Source organism: Mauremys reevesii, linkage group 4 (assembly GCF_016161935.1).
Source record: "Mauremys reevesii isolate NIE-2019 linkage group 4, ASM1616193v1, whole genome shotgun sequence".
Taxonomy (NCBI): domain Eukaryota; kingdom Metazoa; phylum Chordata; order Testudines; family Geoemydidae; genus Mauremys; species Mauremys reevesii.
This window is the reverse complement of record NC_052626.1, coordinates 149,373,061-149,390,004: the sequence shown is the minus strand read 5'-3', so window position 1 is coordinate 149,390,004 and position 16,944 is coordinate 149,373,061. Positions and strand designations below refer to the sequence as shown.

Genomic DNA, 16,944 nt, shown 5'->3' with positions numbered 1-16,944 from the left:
ACAGAGTACCGTGGGGTGCCCCATATCCTTTCCCCGCAGCTCGTGGCTTTTCTTCTGTGAGTCTTCTCTCCACTTAACGTGTCCCCATCCCAGCACCTGGTGTGTTTGCTCCTCCCTGGTTGATTTTTTTGCTTCCCCCTGCTTGCAGAGGAATCGGAGGGGTGAATCCTGCCAATCTCAGAGAACCCAATTTCCAAGGTGTGTCTGCCTGAACGGGTGCCCATTTAAGGTCTAACGAATGAACACTTCCCCTAGTCTTGCTGACCCAGCCCTCCCCGGTCAAGAAATGTTGGACTCCACATGAAGGCTTCACAGCCCAACAATTTCATAATGCCGACTTTACACGATCAGCTGGAATTCCCGAGCTGGATGGGGCAGATCCCCAAATCGTCGCTGGAGTCGTGCCAAGAGAAGGGCGACAGGGCCAAAAAAACAGGGGTGGAAAATGACACTTAAACCTAAACCCCACTATAAACTCAATCCCAACTCCCATGATACCCTTAATCTTAACCCCATAATAACCTTAACCCCAAGCCCCATGATATCCTTCACCGTAACCCCACAATACTCTTAACCCCATGATAACCTTAACCCTCAAAGCCATGATATCCTTCATGTTAACCCCACAATACTCTTAATCCCATTATAACCTTAACCCCAATCCACACGATACCCTTAACCCTAACTCCATGATAACCTTCACCCCACGATAACCACATCCCTCACCTAGGTACTGTCTTTGTCACTCTCTTCTGAGCATACTCAGTTGGCAATGACACAGGGAAGTGAAAATCACCACGCAGTGACCTGGGCCATCCCACCTTTTCGTTTGGTTTTCTCGGATGCTCGTACTGGGGTGACACCAGGCAGAGCAGAACAAAAGCGGTCACAACCTGTTCAGCATGTTACATTTAGCAGCTGTTATTTCCTTGCTTAGGTTCACAGAAAATCAGTCTCCATTATTCTCTATAGATCTAGGGAGGGGCACACAGAGTCCCATAAAAACCTGCCCTGGCACTTGCATTCCCCAGTCGGGCTTTGGTCGGAGCACTGGAGGCAGCTGCATGTAGCCAAGACAGGCCTGGGGAAGGCTGAACCATGGGGCGTCTCCGCTCCCCACTGGCTCTAGCACTGCTGGCGCTGACCCTGCTGCAGGGTGAGTGTGGGGTGGGGATGTAGGGACCAGCCCCTCCCTCCCAGGGGGAGGGGAGCAAGATACAGGTTGTGGGGTAGGGAATTGGGCTAGTGAATAACAGGGGGATCCAACCCCTTGGCTCTTCATAGACCCCCCGGCCCACCCAGCCTGGATTGGTGCCTTCAGTCCTGAGCTGCCCCTCTCAGATCAATGGGGAGTGTTGATTCTTGCACCTATTGGTGAGAATTGTGGCTGGCGCTGAGGATGGCAGGGCTGCTCTGGGGCAATGGGCGGAGCTTGGGAATTATGGGTGGAGCTACTGGCACTCAGTCCCCTCCACACACCTTCTGCAATGCCTGTGAATAGCCCCCCTCGCCCCCAGCACACACATTCATATTTTTCCCTTCTCTTTCTTCACTCGCTAGGTGCTCAGGGGAGCTGGAATCAGACAGGTAAGATACCCACTGCAAAACTCCAACCTCACCTGCCCTGGGCATGTGCCATGAGAATGAGGCTGGGAGCCAGGACTCCTGGGTTCTAACCCCAGGTATGGGAGGAGGGTGGCGTCTAGGGGGTTAGAGCAGCGCAGGATCTTTGAGGCAGGACTCCTGGTTCTTTGCTCCTCCCATGTCAATGCTGTTCTTCTCCAGGGTGTGGCCAGCCCAGAGTCTCCAGCCGAATTGTTGGGGGAGGGGACGCCGCAAGGGGCCGGTGGCCATGGCAGGTCAGCATCCAGTACAATAGACAGCACTTCTGTGGTGGGTCCCTCATCTCAGCCCAGTGGGTTGTGTCAGCAGCTCATTGCTTCCAATTGTGAGTAACTGGGATGGGTAGGGATTGGTGCTGCACAGTCAGGCATCCTGCCTTGATCTATGCCAGGGAAACCATCCCTGGATGGCATCGCTGTGTGGCTGTTCCCCAGCTGCCCTGTCCCAGAAGTGGCCACCTCTCACCATCAGGTGTTCCCTGGACCCAACTGCATTTTTGCCCGTATTTGCAATGCAGTTTCCCCCACTGATCGTTGCTGTCCCTCTGCTCCCCAGCTCTTTCCCCCAGTCTGCCTATCGTGTGACCCTCGGGGAGCACCAGCTGTCCAACCCCTCCCCGAGCCGGGTCTCATCCCCTGTGCGCCAGATCCTCGTCCACCCCGATTACAACAGGGGGACCCGTTCAGCTGACATTGCCCTAGTGCAGCTCACGGAGCCAGTGCGATACACCGACGAAATCCTCCCCATCTGCTTGCCAGGCCCCTCCCACTCCTTCCCTGGCAACCACACGTGCTGGGTCACCGGCTGGGGGACAACAGCCTTTTCGGGTAAGACCATGCCCCGGGGGAGATGCACTATCACTCTGTGACTCAACCCCCGTGCTCCTGGAGCCCTGTGATTCCTGCTGCATTTGTAATAACCCCCGCCCAGCTCTCTGCTGTCCTCTGCCAGCTGGCTACCCCCGACTGGCTGTATCCCTCAGAGCCATCTGTGAGGCAGCTCATCTATTGATCTCAGGTGGGAACCTTGTGTGTTAGATACAGGTGGTCCCTGATTTGAATCCTGCAGAGGAAACCCCCTCTAGGGGCAGTGCGGCACAGACTGGGTCCTGTGGGGCTGGGTGCAGCTCTGGAAGCTGGGTGGAGGTGGGGAATGGATGCAGGGAGGTGAAGGGAATGGGACATGGGGAGGGGATGGGGTGGAGGATGGCTAGAGGGGAGGGGAGTGGGTGGGGGAGGTAGATGGGGACAGGAAATTGTCAGGCATGGGGGTGGGTTGCAGGAGGCGATGGATCCAGTACCCTGGTTCTCTCCCCCCCAGTCTCTCTCCCGCCCCCCAAGACGCTGCAGGAGGTTCCGGTCCAGCTGATGGACACTGCAGCCTGCAACGCCCTCTACAACATCGACCCGGCCCCGAACATCGGCAGGGACCCCGTCAAACCTGACATGATCTGTGCCGGCTACGCCGAAGGGCAGAGGGACTCCTGCCAGGTGAGGGAGGTGTTTGGGTTGGGTGGATGCACCTGAGCCCCAGCCTGGCTCCCTGTCGCCATCTAGGGCCTGCAGTGAGCAGAACGTCTGCCGCAGCCCCGGAGCGCTGGACCCAGCTTCCTTCGAGAGACAGGAGCACCTCTGACTTTTAGAGCCAGGTGGAGTCACAGCGCTGTGCCTAGGCCCCAGCTCCTGGAGTCCTGTGATTAGGGCAGAGACCCAGCTTTTATTTTTTTATTAAAATAATAGTAGAGCCTTTGTGGTTGGGTAGAAAAGAGGCACAATGTGGCTAGAGGGTAACTGAAGCCTGCCTGAGTCTGCAGAGAGCCTGAGCCAGTCACTCTGAGATGGGTAAATACTCGATGTATCAATATAGAGGGTGTTAACTCCCAGCCCCACTGCTCTGGGGAGCCCTGCCACTGGTCTCTGTGTAAGGCAGGAGAGGAAGAACCCAGCCACCCCAGCCCCTGTGAACGTAGCGGGGACACCACCTCTACCACCAATGCCTCCTTCAGGGAAAGGGCGTGGGAAAAGCACACCATGCTCCTTTCACTTCTCATGTTGGTGTGGACAAAATATATGGGGGGGCATAGGGTGGCCCCTATGCCTACAGCCCAAGGGGCTGGATTGTGGATGCTTCGGGGTGGGGATGAGGGGGAGACTCTCACTAATCCCAATTTCTCTGCTCCTCCAGGGTGACTCAGGGGGGCCGCTGGCCTGTGACCGCAGTGGGACCTGGTTCCTGATGGGGGTTGTGAGTTGGGGGGACGGCTGTGGCCAGCCCAATCGTCCCGGTGTCTATGTCCGGACAGTGGCCTACGGTGAATGGATATGGGGGCACGTGGTGTCCGGGGGCCAAGCCACATCCATGGAGAACAGCACCTCTGGAGTAAATGACGCCAGATCCTCCTTCAGCACCTACACACTTCTCTTCACCACTCTCCTGATGTCACTGTGACATCCCCCCCCATTTCTCCCTCCTCCGTTCACCCTCCACTGAAACCCTCCACTGTCTGGGGGCAGTGTGAGGTGGAGATGGGAGAGGATCTGAGACCTATCAGCAATGCCTGAGTCTTTCGAGAGCCTGACCCTGTTGCAATGAGAAGGGAGGGCTGCCCTGAGTGTGATTGAGAGCAACACTGCCTGAGTCTGCAGAGAGCCTGAGCTGATTGCTTGTGACCCAAACAGCAACACTTGCTGCATCTCCAGAGAACCTGGGCTGATTTCACAGAGAGGGGTGAACTGGCACAAGTGTAACTGGTGCAGCGATGCTGCCTGAGTCTTCAGAGAGCCTAATCACTTGGAGAGGAGGGGCACTGCTCCAAGCACCTCTAGGGGGCAGCGCGGGGGCATGCAGACCAGGAATGTCTGGGGTTGGCTCGCTGGGAGATGGGCGGTCTCGGGGGGGCAAGGTTTATAGGTAGACCCTGTGTGTGACTGCATATATGGACGCTGCACCCCCATCACATGTGGTCAAAAATAAAATGTTTTTGCATCAGACTCTGCTCCTGCGTTCCCAGATGGGCTCAACGGGCCCCTGAGGGGCCAATTATGTCTGCGAGAGCAGCAGCCTCAGACAATCCCTACCCCATCTGTTCCAATGAGAGACTCATCAGTGTCACAACCCTTCCAGCCTCAGCTTCCACAGCTACATTTTCAGATTTGGGGGGCTGCCAAGCTGAAATCCTGCCCCCCCAAGTGCCCTCAGATGGTCCTTTGGGGAGCTTTGGGGTTAGTCCTGGGACCCCACTCTGTCCTACACACCACTTTAATTACTCAGCTCAGTGCTGTGGAGGGTCCCCCCCCACAAGGTTTATCCAGCTTTGGGCTCTCACCCTTCCTTTCCCTAGGATTGTGGGACCCGAGCAGGCCCCGCTTCTAAGTTTCCCCACATGACCTTACAGGGAACCAGAGAGCTGTGGGGCTGGAAGGGACCTCGAGAGGTCACCTAGTCCAGCCTCTCGTGCAGAAGCAGGACCACGTAAATCTAGATGAGCCCTGGCAGGGGTTCATCCAACTTGCTCTTAAAAGCCTCCAGTGACGGGGATCCCACAGCCTCCCTGCGAAGCCTGATCCAAACGGCCCTGAGAGTAGATTGACCCTGATAGTGGATCTCTAGAATCTCACCATCCTGCTGAAACACTTTGGATTCAAAGCTTCACCCATGATCTGTGCGTAAGTTACCTGGGAGCCCAGACCTGGTGAAGGATTCATTCCCTGGGCCCCGGCGGCTGTTCCAGCCTCAGGATTTCTTAGGGGCCGGTTTGTGAAGGTGGCCACAGCGACCTGCCAACGTTCTCCACTAGAGTCTGTCTCAGGCAAAGTCCCCAAACCACGTCAGCAGCAACGGGCCCCATCAGTGCCCCCAACAAGTTACCGCCGCGTCCTGGTGCTGCCGGTGTTAGGGGAGCTCGTTTTCACAAGCAGCATCACGTTTCCTGCCTCCGATTTCTACATCCACCCGCAGAAATTCGCCCTTCGCTTGGCTACGGGTTTTCCAACCCCGAAGTGTCCAGTGATTTTAAGATCGTGGCATGATCCTTTCCAGAGTGTCCTTTTTCAGTGTCTCTGGCACAACCAGCCGATCCCTGGACTCATCACCGGCTGGCGCTTCACTCCCATCACTAGATGGCAGCAGAAAGTTCCTTCCCCAGCACAAGGCGGGAGGAAAGATTTCAGCTGACACTTTTTTTCAGCTGTGAGCTGTTTCGGCAGGAGGAAAGAAATCCCACCGATTGAAAAATGTTTTGACGATCAATTTTAGCTCCATTTTATGAAAGAAAAAGCACCAAGGAGCTCTGGGACACACCCCCATGCTAGACCCCACTCCCCTCCCAAAGCTGGGGACAGAACCCAGGAGCCCTGGCTCCCAGCCCCATCCCTGCTCTAACCACTAGACCCCACTCCCCTCCCAAAGCTAGGGAGAGAACCCAGGAATCCTGGCTCCCAGCCCCCCTGCTCTAACCACTAGACCCCACTCCCCTTCCAGGGCTGGGGAGAGAACCCAGGAGTCCTGGCTCCCAGCCCCCCCGCTCTAACCACTAGACCCCACTCCCCTCCCAGAGCCGGGGAGAGAACCCAGGAATCCTGGCTCCCAGCCCCCCCTGCTCTAACCACTAGACCCCACTCCCCTCCCAGAGCCGGGGAGAGAACCCAGGAGTCCTGGCTCCCAGCCCCCACCAGCAGTGGCTATTAACAGCCTCCCCTCTGGCTACACCCCTCCCGCCCCTGGGAGCCGATCTCCTGCGGGGTCAGCGCCCGGCTGCGGGGCAGGAGGAAACAGAAACCAGCAGTTTCAGAGTAGCAGCCGTGTTAGTCTGTATCCACAAAAAAAACAGGAGTACTTGTGGCACCTTAAAGACTAACAAATGTATTTTAGCATGAACTTTAGCTCACGAAAGCTCATGCTAAAATACATTTGTTAGTCTTTAAGAAACCAGCGGAGGTTTTACTTTCGGTTCTTCCGGAAAAAATTCCAGGCAGACAGAGCGAGCTGTGGGGCAGGTCACGGGGAGGAGGGAACTGCCATCCCCGGGGGGGGGGCCGGATCGCCCCCGCCCGTCGAGTCCGCCCCCCCGGGACAGATTTGCCCCCTCCAGGCGGCCCCCCCCCCCCCGGGAACGGCGGATCCCTGGCATCTGGGCTTAAACTTCAGCGAAGAAGGAGGTGGAGTGAAAAGGAGATTAGGAGAGAGACTGCAGGGAGAGGCCGGCGGGGCAGGGCATGTGGGCAGAAGAGGGGAGAGGGGCAGGTACAGTGGGGGGCTGCTCGGAACAGCTGCTCTCCCCCAGATCTCCTCCCCTCCGCCGTGAGGTTTGCAGCCAAATCGGCAGCAGGATGTTTCCTGCCTGTTTCCTCACGTTGGCCCCAGGAGGTTTATCTGGCGTCCGAGCTGTTTCCCTTCGGAGGAGAAATTGGGGCAAGGAGCCAGGCCTGCTCTTCGCTGCAGTCCCCGTCCTGTGATCCTGGGATGCCGCCCGGGTCATGTCTGAAAAGTCTCTCTCTCTCTCTGTCACACACACACACACACACACACACACACACACACACACACACACACACACACACACACACACTTTCCCATCAGCAATGGTTGAAATGCGCAGGCAGCCGCCGTGAGAAAAAGGCAGCTCCACAACCTCTTAGACTTTGCTTTAAGGCTGTTGGCTTCGTATTTTTGGACAAGGGATGTTGGCAATTGGTGTTCTAGGGCTTTCGCTTTCAATTCATTTCAATGTAATTAAATAATTATTGTCTGACACCCCCTCCCCCCATTGTCAGACCCACCTCCTCATTTCCCACAAGTGTGAACATTTCAATCGATACATTTGTTTAAATGCTCAAAGTCCAAACTCGCACAGAGGGGCCCCTGGGGACCTGGCCAGGGCCGTGCCTGGGCTCTGTTCAGCCAAGGGATTAAAGCACATGGGGCCTGGTGTACTGAGACCAGAGGCGCCGACTTTCCAAGGTGCTGGGGGGTGCTTGACCCCTGGCTCTGCCCCCGCTCCACCCCTTCCCCACCCCACCTCTTCCCCCCATTCCATCCCCTCCCCCGTGTGTACCATGCCCTTGCTCCCCTCCCGCCAGCACCTCCTGCCTGCCTGGAAACAGCTGATCACGGTGGAGGGGAGGCGCTGGGAGGGAGGGGGAGGCGCTGATTGGTGGGGCTTGCTGGTGGGTGGGAGGCACTGTGGGGGGGAAGGAAGGGAGCTGAGGGGGGGCTGCCAGTGAGTGTCCAGCACCCACCATTTTTTCCCGGGGGGTGCTCCAGCCCCAGAGCACCCAAGAGTTGGCACCTATAGGTGAGACCCTCACACCGTCGCCTGCTGAGTGTCCAGCAGGGAACCTCTCCCAGGGCAGGGGGTGAGTGACAATGGGCAGAGAACAAAGCACCTGCCTCGTTGGTCCCTGGTGCTTCCCCGTCTGTCTGTCTGTCTGTCTCCAGCTGGTATCTTGTGTCTTAGCTTGTAAGGGCTGTGACTGCCTCGATGGACTGGTCCGATGGGGCACCAATCTCGGTCAAGGAGACCTGTGCAGCACCCGGCGTGATGGGGTCTCAGTGTCAGTCAGTTGGGGGGGGGTGTGTGTAGTATCCAGGGTGATGGGGTCTCTGATCTCAGTTGGGTGAGGGGGTGGCTGTGCAGCACCTGGGGCGACGGGTGGCCCCTACGCTCTGCCCTCCCACAGCTAATACCAACCCGCGGAGCCCGTGGGAGGCTGCTGCCGTGGCAGGACTGGCCCTAGCGGGAGGCAGCACCAGCTGCTGTGGGGCAGGTCGCGGTTGCTGCCAGGAGGAGACAGAGTTTGCAAAGCCGATTTATTGACAATTTTCAGAGCACAAGTTGCGGGATCATAGGGGCTGCGGGGCCCGTCCCCGTCAGCTTCCCAGTCACCTCTGGGGGGTGTTACAGAGCTGCAGGAAGAGCTGGATATAACCCCCCCACTGCCCTACCCACCCACATAGCACCCCTGTGCTGCCATCCACCACCATCTCCCAGCTGTGTCCCCCAGGCCCCAGCAATGTGGGGCCCACACCCAGTACCAAGAGAGTCTATGGACACCCTGGCTGGCGGGGGGCTGCCGGCTCCGATCTCCCTGCAGCCCATGCCCAGGAAGCACAGCCCATACCCGGAGGGGTGCACTGCTGCTGTGTTAGCTCAGGCAGGCGTCTGTGCTGGGGGGGGTTGGTGCCCCAGGGGGCAGGTCACAGGGCTGGCAGCAGGAGCCCAGCAAGGAGCAGTACAGCAGGAGAGAAGGCCAAGGGGCCAGTGCTGCCCGTGACCTCCTGGATCCACTTGGCATAGACCGAGACCTGGGTGTACACCCCTGGGCGGGGTGTGGTGACTGTGCAGTTAGTCCCCCAGCTGACGATCCCAGTCAAGACGAAGCTGTTTCCCTTTGGACAGACCAGAGGCCCCCCGGAATCACCCTAGGGAAAAGAAAGGGACTGTTTCCTCTACCAGGTCAAGGGGATGCAACCCAGGAGTCTTGGCTCCAACCCACTTCCCTCTCCTGCCATGTCCTGCATCAGCACTGAGGGTGAATTATCCCTTCATTTGATTTGTTTTCTCTGGCGTCAAGCTCAGGTTAAATGTGACCTGTCTCAGCCAGTTCCACCCCACGACCTATGGAGCCTAGTGGTATCATAGAATCTCAGGGTTGGAAGGGCCCTCAGGAGGTATCTAGTCCAACCCCCTGCTCAAAGCAGGACCAAACCCCAGACAGATTTTTGCCCCAGTTCCCTAAGACCCCCCTCAAGGATTGAACTCACAACCCTGGGCTCACCAGGCCAAGGCTCAAACCACTGAACTATCCCCCCCATGTCCCAGAATGCACTGCTGCTGGGAGAGCCACTTTCATCATCAATGTCAGGGGAGGGAGGGGCGATCCAGTGAAAACATCCCAGAATGGGCCCTTTGGGGGGAACAGGGGAGGAAGGGGCACATTTGAAAAATGTGCCAGATAATTTCAAGCACCTCAGGGCTGCCCACCCCAGCCAGGTAGCTCACCTTGCAGGGGCCACTCCGGGGATCTTGGGCCCTCGCGCACAGCATCGTGGGTTGGTTCCACAGTTTGCAGCTCCCCAAGAGCGTTTCGCAGGTCGACGCGTCGACGAGAGACGCCTGCAGCTGCTGAAGCGTCCGGGGCGGCGGAAGCACATCTGGAATGAGCGAGCCGGGGATGGAGCCACTGGGAGGCGGAGGCAGCGGGAAGGGGGGGGGGGGACGCGCTGGGAAAATCTCTTCCCCTGCGGCCGAGCATGTGAGCAACGTCGCCATCTAGGGGCTGCAGCTCACTGTGCGCATAGGAGTCCCACGAGAAATTCTTCATGTCTGTGGGGCTGGGCAGCGCTGCCCCCTGGTGGAGAGGATCAGGACTGTGGGCGTGTGTGTGCAGTTTCCCTCTTGTGGCTACACACCCCTGTGTGTTCAGAGCTCTGGGGAAGGGCTCTCAAATTCTGGAGCCGTTAGACACCCCCAGGGATAGAGGCTGAATACCAGTGCCCCCCACTCACCCATTAGCCCCACTAAGCTCCTCCTCACCTCCACACCCCCATCCGATGCGGCCCCAGCCCGTGACCCAGCACTTTTCCCCGGCTGGGGACTGGGTGGAGGGCCCCGGCAGGAGGCGGGGCGGATGGTATCCGTGAAGGCGACAGGTTCCGTCAGCTGCACCAGGGCGATGTCGGCGATGACTGTGCTTGGGTTGTAGTCGGGGTGCCTGACGATGCGACGCACGGGGGACGAGATCCGGGTGGGGGAGGGGTTGGAGAGCTGGTGCTCCCCCAGGTTCATGCGATAGGCAGAGACAGGGGTAGAGCTGGAGGAGTGGGGACAACGCACCTAGGGTTACCAGATTTCAAGTTCCCCAGAAGAGGACCCAGCCGGGGGAGGCAGGAGGCGGAGGGATGGCACAGCTGGGGGTACTGGAAGGGGAGGGTGTACTATGAGGCAGTATTTCAGGGTGCTGGCGGGGGTACCCGTGGCCTCACTCTCGAGGTGGAGGGCAGCTCCAGCTCATCAGCATCTCTCAGCTCCGCGTACCTGGCCAGCTGGCCAGGCCACGGTGGGCCGGATCTGGCAGCCGCGGATGCAGGGGAGGGACCAATCGGGGAACGGAGACAGCTCTTTCTGAGCTGCAATGTCTGCTCCGCAAAAAGCCTCTTCTTTGAAAAATCCACCCGGACAGAGAGCAGGAGATCAAAAAAGAAGAAATGTCCGAGAAAACCCAGTGGCGGGGGGTAGGGGGGATATACTACGAACCTAGGCAGGAATGCAGCCAATTCTGCGGCACAGTGTCTGGGGAGCAGCTGCACAGCAAAGCACTGGCTCCTCTGGCACTGAGATGCGGCCACCTCTGGGGTAGGGGAGCAGGGGAACAGCCGCACTGTACCATGGGGATGGCGGACTTCCCCAAGCGCGGCATGTCAATGGTGTCTCTGAAGCCAAGTAAGGGGAACCTGGGACCCACCCTCTCCCTCAGTTACTCACGGATGGAAGCAGTGAGCAGCTGACACCACCCACTGGGCTGAGATGAGGGATCCTCCACAGATGTGGTAGTATTCACGCTTGTCATATTTCTGCACACTGACCTGCCAGGGCCATATACCCTCCTGTGCATCCTGCCCCCCTATGATACGGCTGAACACTGCACAAACCAGGGAACCATGTTAACACAGCACAAGACACATGTCTGCTGTCCAGAACCAGGTATAGAACCCAGGAGTCCTGGCTCCCAACCCAACTCCACTCCACTCTGCTCTGACCCAGTAGACCCCACTCTCCTCCCAGAACCAGGGAGAGAACCCAGGAGTCCTGGCTCCCAGCCCCCCCGCTCTAACCACTGGACCCCACTGCCCTCCCAGAGCAGACAGTAGAACCCAGGAGTCCTGGCTCTTTACCTGGCTGATCTTGACTCTCCTCAGCACCTGTGGAGCGAACGGAAATGTTGGGGAGACATTACAAGTTGGGGTCTTAGGAGAGGATCAGCATTAGGGTCCATTGAGGGTGGGAGGCAGGGGAAAGCACTGTCCCATAGCTCCTCCCATACTCTCCATACACCACCCCAAACCCTATTTGGCTACCGTGCATCAGTAGGTTTCAGAGGGAACGTTGATATGAGCTGAGCAGGGGCTGCTCTCAGCTCTCCGTGGCCCACACATCCTCCCTGTACTCACCAAGCCTGAGGGCAGGGAGGGTTTGGGCGCAGCAGCTGGCAGGGGCGCTGTGGTTCCTGTGGGAATGAGTCAGAGGGGCTGGAGGGGTCATGCCGGCCCCTGGGGCCTGGGGGTGGGATCAGGGTGGGTCCCTTCATGCACCGCAGAGCTGGGAAGCAGCACAATCATTTGTGCCCCTCACTGCACAGGATCTGTTTTGCTCACCTCGCCCCAGAGCCACTAACTGTTGAACCCAGACCCTGGCAAAGAGCCAGAGCCAGGCCACTGGGGCAGGATCATCCCCCCCAGTCTATTCCCCCTGCAGGCTGCAGGGTCACCCCCTCTGGTCTGTTCCCCGGGGCTCTGCATCTCTCCAACCCTTGGTCTCTCTTACCATGTGCTGGAGACGGCAGCACCAGCAGCAGGAGCAGCGCGGCCAGCTGGGAGCAGAGCCCCCCCATCATCCTGCCCCACAGGAGCTCTGGGTCAGGACGGCCCAGCTCAGCCTCCAGCCAGCGGAGCAGGAAGCCCCCGGCTTTGAAGCAGGGAGTTATATACCCAGCTGGAGCCGCCCCGTGGGGGTGGGGTGTGATTTCTGCCAGACCACTTAACCGACAGGCATGTGTATGAAGAATCCATGGCATGTCTGAGCCTTTATCTCTGGCGCCGTGGTTCTCTGGCTCGGAGCCCAGCGTTTTCCTGTTTACATCTCTGAAGTACAGGAAAGTGAAAGCAAAAGCTCACAGACCCTCGTCTCTCCCCCACCACTTGTGTGGCTTAGCTGAGATTGGATCCTTGCTGGACCATACCCGTCGGGAGGAGAAATCAGGGCTGTGACTCAGGCCTGCCCTGTGGAGCCATCCCCAGTCAGTGGACTCTGCCCAGGTTCTCCCAGGACTGTCCCGTTGCTGGAGGTAGCCGGGTTGGGCCTTCTGTCCAGTGCTCGGTGCCCACGGCTGGCCAGTGCTCTGGGTCAGGATCCCCCCAGCCGGCCAGTTCTTCCACACGCCCCCCGCTCCCCTCCACTTCCAGGGACCTGGCCGTGCAGCCCTTTCCCCAGGCAGGTGTCGCAGGCAGCAGCCTCCCATGCTGCTCTCGCTCATTGGTCTCCAGCAGCCGGGGGCACCAGAGAGATTTCCTGCCCATGCAGCAGTTTGGTGGCAGGGGGTAGCAGGTGGGGAGGGGATGGTACATGGGGGGGCTATAGAAACACGACGCCACCACTGAGCTCAGAGCAGCGTTTCTCCTTTACCCTGCTGTGGCTGCTTCACTTTGCCCCATCCCCCAAAACTTCACACCCTCTCCCCTGCACAGCCCTGGCTGAGGTATCCCAGCCGCAAACGCAGTCAGTCTCTGCAGCAACTGGCACAACGGGTCCCCGATCTCAGTCAGGGGGGTCTGTGCAGAGCCCGGCATGAGGGGGGCCCGGATCTCAGTGCGGGGGGTCTGTGCAGGGCCTGGTGTGACGCACTCCATAAGTCTTATGGAAATATGCTAATGAGTGTGACTATAATGTAGCTGGAATATGCTTCATGCAAAAGGTCTCCTTTAAGGTATCGTCACAAAGCTTATAATCTACAGAGTGTGGTCATCCTATTTCTACAAATGTATCATTCTTGTATCTGAAGCTAGAAATGTGAAGTATTACTCTAAAGTCCTATTGTAACTTTGTGAAGTGTGGGCCATTAATAATGGCTTGGAGTCTTGATGGCTCCCATTAACCAGGACAATTGGTTGTAAATGGCTCTGTTTATTTGAAAGCCTTCCTGTGAGTCAGGCAGGGAAGAATGAAGGCTTGGGGGGTCTCACAGGACATGTGGCCATGTCACCTGGTACTGGCATCCATCTTAAACCTGGTGCTTTCCCATTTAGAAGGCGGGGTGGGGACCCAGAGAGAGAGAAAGGATTCCCGCCTTGTGCCAAAGATATAAAAGGGGTGGAACAGAACAAAGGGAGCTGCCAATCATGAGAAATCCCTTAGTTGCCACCTGAGCAGGAGCTAACAAGGACTGTACCGGGGAAAGGATCGGGCCCAGCCTAGGAAGGAGTCTAGTCTGTGAAAGAAGCTGATTGGAACATCTCTGAGGGTGAGATATTACCTGTATCAGTTTCTTAATGTATTAGGCTCAGACTTGCATGTTTTGTTTCATTTTGCTCGGTAACTTACTTTATTCTGTCTGTTTTACTTGAAACCACTTAAATCCTACTTTTTATACTTTATAAAATCACTTTTGTTTATTAATTAACCCCAGACCAAGTGATTAATACCTGGGGGAGCAAACAGCTGTGCATGTCTCCCTATCAGTGTTACAGAGGGCGGACAGTTTATGAGTTTACCCTGCATAAGCTTTATACAGAGTAAAACGGATTTATTTGGGGGTTTGGATCCTATTGGGAGCTGGGTGTCTGGGTGCTGGAGACAGGACTACTTGCTAAGCTGTTTTCAGTTAAGTCTGCAGCTTTGGGGGCGTGGTTCAGACCCTGGGTCTGTGTTGCAGCAGGCGAGCGTGTCTGGCTCAACAAGGCAGGGTTCTGGAGTCCCAGGCTGGCAGGGAAAATGGGCTCAGAGGCAGTCTCAGCACATCAGGTGACAGTCCCAAGGGGGTTTCTCTGACTGAACCCGTCACACATACCTTCTGAGGCATCATATGAAAAGTCTTGATCTGTTGAACATTAATATCCTGTTGAGTTGTGTGTGCTGCCACTGTATGTGAAGTTATGAAGCTTTACTATGTGTGTGTCACTGAAAAATGTTGAGGCAGGGAGACACCCACAACGAGCCTTTCAGGTACAACAAAGGAGTAGCCATAAACAGCTAGACAGCGGGTCAATGGCTCATCAACACCCATCAAGGAAAGAATCCACTGTCCCAGGAACTGTAGACAATGGAGATTTCTCAGAGGGATCATGCATACAGTGAAGACTTCTCAGTGGGAACACGTATACAATGGAGACTGCTTGACCCCCACTTCACAGCAAGGATCTTTCCAGGAAGCTGGAAGAAACTATAAAAGCAGGGAACTGACACCTGGAAACACGTCTGGAGGACAAAGACTTTGAATTAGGGCAGGGTGGTCCCGGGCTGCGAAAGAGTCCCAGCCTATGTATTGAGGATCTTTGACCAGTTTGTACCATCTGTTAGGGGGAGACTCTGCTTCATTCAAATCCTGTTTAGTTTGTAGACCTTTGACTGCTAATTTATTTTCTGTTTCTTAAGTAACCAACTCTGATTTCTGTGCTTGTTACTTATAATCACTTAAAACTGATCTGGCTGTAGTTAAACCTGTTTTATATTTTACCTTAAAAAGTTAGTTTTGGTTGAAGTGCTGGGGAAATCTCAGCTCAGGCTGGTGCATCTCCTCTGCAAATTGAGGAGGTGAACTGGGTAATGAACTCGCACTGGACGGGCTTCTGACCACTGCCAGACAGGAGAGCTCTGGGGTGCAAGGCAGAGGGGGAACTGGCTGGGGCCTCTCGACTGTTGGTTCATGAAGGTTCACTGAAGGTTCGGAGGGGGTTACATTACACAGACCCCAAAAGCATCCCAGGGGAACCCCAGCCGCAGCACAGCCAGGTCCTGGAAGAAGACACCGGACTCATAAATTTGTTGTGACTGTAAAGTTTATTGCACTTTAGAGACTGTTGCTCTGAACTTCACCCAAGCCATTTCCTCACGGGGTGCAACCTGGACTGTGGGACCACGGAGCCCTCTGCCCCACTGACCTGGGGTGAGCCTCTCACGCTGTGATGCTGTGACAAGTACAGGCCTCTGGCAGGTGCTGCACCCACACAGACACCCCCAGGCAGGGATCCGCCCATCTGAGATACATGGATGCTTCTCCCAGCCACTCATGAACCAACAGTTGAGAGGCCCCAGTCAATTTCCCTTCCGCCTTGCACCCCAGAGCTGTCCTGTCTGGCAGTGGCCAGAAGCCTGGCTGGTATGAGTTCATTACCCAGTTCACCCCTCTCTCAGTTTGCAGAGGACATGCACCAGCCTTTGTAAACTGAGCTGAAATTTCCCAAACACTTCAACCAAAACGTCCTTTTTAATGTAAAATATAAAACTGGTTTATTACCTACAGACAGATCGATTTTAAGTGATTATAAGCAGCAGGCGCAGACATCAGAGTTGGTTACTTAAGAAACAAAACTAAATTTGCAGTCAAAGTTCTACAAACTGTGGTAAGACGAGGCCCTGAAACATAAACCCTTATATCAGAGGCCTGGTATGAGGCCTGAGGCCTGAGCTAAAGTAATGGTCAAGACTTTGCTAACGTGAAGCAAAGTGAAGCTGTGAGCCAGAGGCAGGCCCTGCTCACAGGAGCTGGCAAGGAAAGGGACAAAGAGACACACCTAAAAGGTGCTGGACACTAGAGATATAAACATGTGCCAGGATGGTACCAGAGCTCTGATACTTTCACATTCCACACAGATAACAAGGAACCGGCTGACCCATCCTAAAGAGAGAGGCAAAGGGTAACATGATGGACAGAGTTGTTTTAATTGAACCAACATGTACAAGGAGGGATTATACCTCAATACATCAGGAGTGATGTGTAACTTGTTTGTACCTGTGTGAAAAAATGGACCCCCGAGGAGTTGTCTTTGTCCAGCCTAGGGGGCAATGGAGAGTCCTGCCACTGACTGAGCCGGTCCATTGTCCGGGAGCACATCTGTACTAGCAGAACTGTAGACATCTGATCCGGGGAGCTAGAGACTGTTTTTCGTTTGGCAATAAACCTGGCCGGGAGCCTTCGTACCTTATCGGAGTCTGTGGTCATTGGGCAGTTTGCTCGAAATCTGCTGTGTCAGCGGTCTGCAGAGCTGGGGCAACACACAGAGGGAACACACATGCAGCCGACTGTTATCAAGATTGAATAGACCACTGATCTGGTGAGTAAGCGAGCTGTCCAGTGTAGGAATCGTTATCTAACATGACAGAAAACCACAAGCTAGGAAACTCCCTTAACCCTCCCTGCAAAGCCCCACAGAGTTTAATAACTCATGGACCTGCTGGGTTGCTAGCAAAAGAGGGTCCATATGAATGTAAGCAGAGTCCGGCTGAGCTCTACCCTGAGACTGGTGGTGAATTGTGGCAAGTTGTGGAAAAGAACTTGAGGGGTTGGTCTTGTTTGCATAGACACACCCACCCCGCCTAGCATGAGCCCAAAT

At 56.1% G+C, this 16,944-nt stretch overlaps 1 protein-coding gene and 1 pseudogene across 1 annotated transcript; one reads left to right on the top strand and one right to left on the bottom strand.

Moving 5' to 3' along the window:
• Nucleotides 1-1,098: 1,098 nt before the first annotated feature.
• On the top strand, nt 1,099-4,511 carry LOC120404121 (serine protease 27-like). The gene is made up of 5 exons (XM_039536119.1): nt 1,099-1,156; nt 1,786-1,948; nt 2,179-2,450; nt 2,944-3,113; nt 3,808-4,511. The coding sequence occupies exons 1-5, from the start codon at nt 1,099-1,101 to the stop codon at nt 4,069-4,071; spliced, it is 927 nt and encodes a 308-aa protein (XP_039392053.1). The 3' UTR covers nt 4,072-4,511.
• Nucleotides 4,512-8,817: 4,306 nt separating this feature from the next.
• On the bottom strand, nt 8,818-12,312 carry LOC120404120 (annotated as a pseudogene).
• Nucleotides 12,313-16,944: the final 4,632 nt, after the last annotated feature.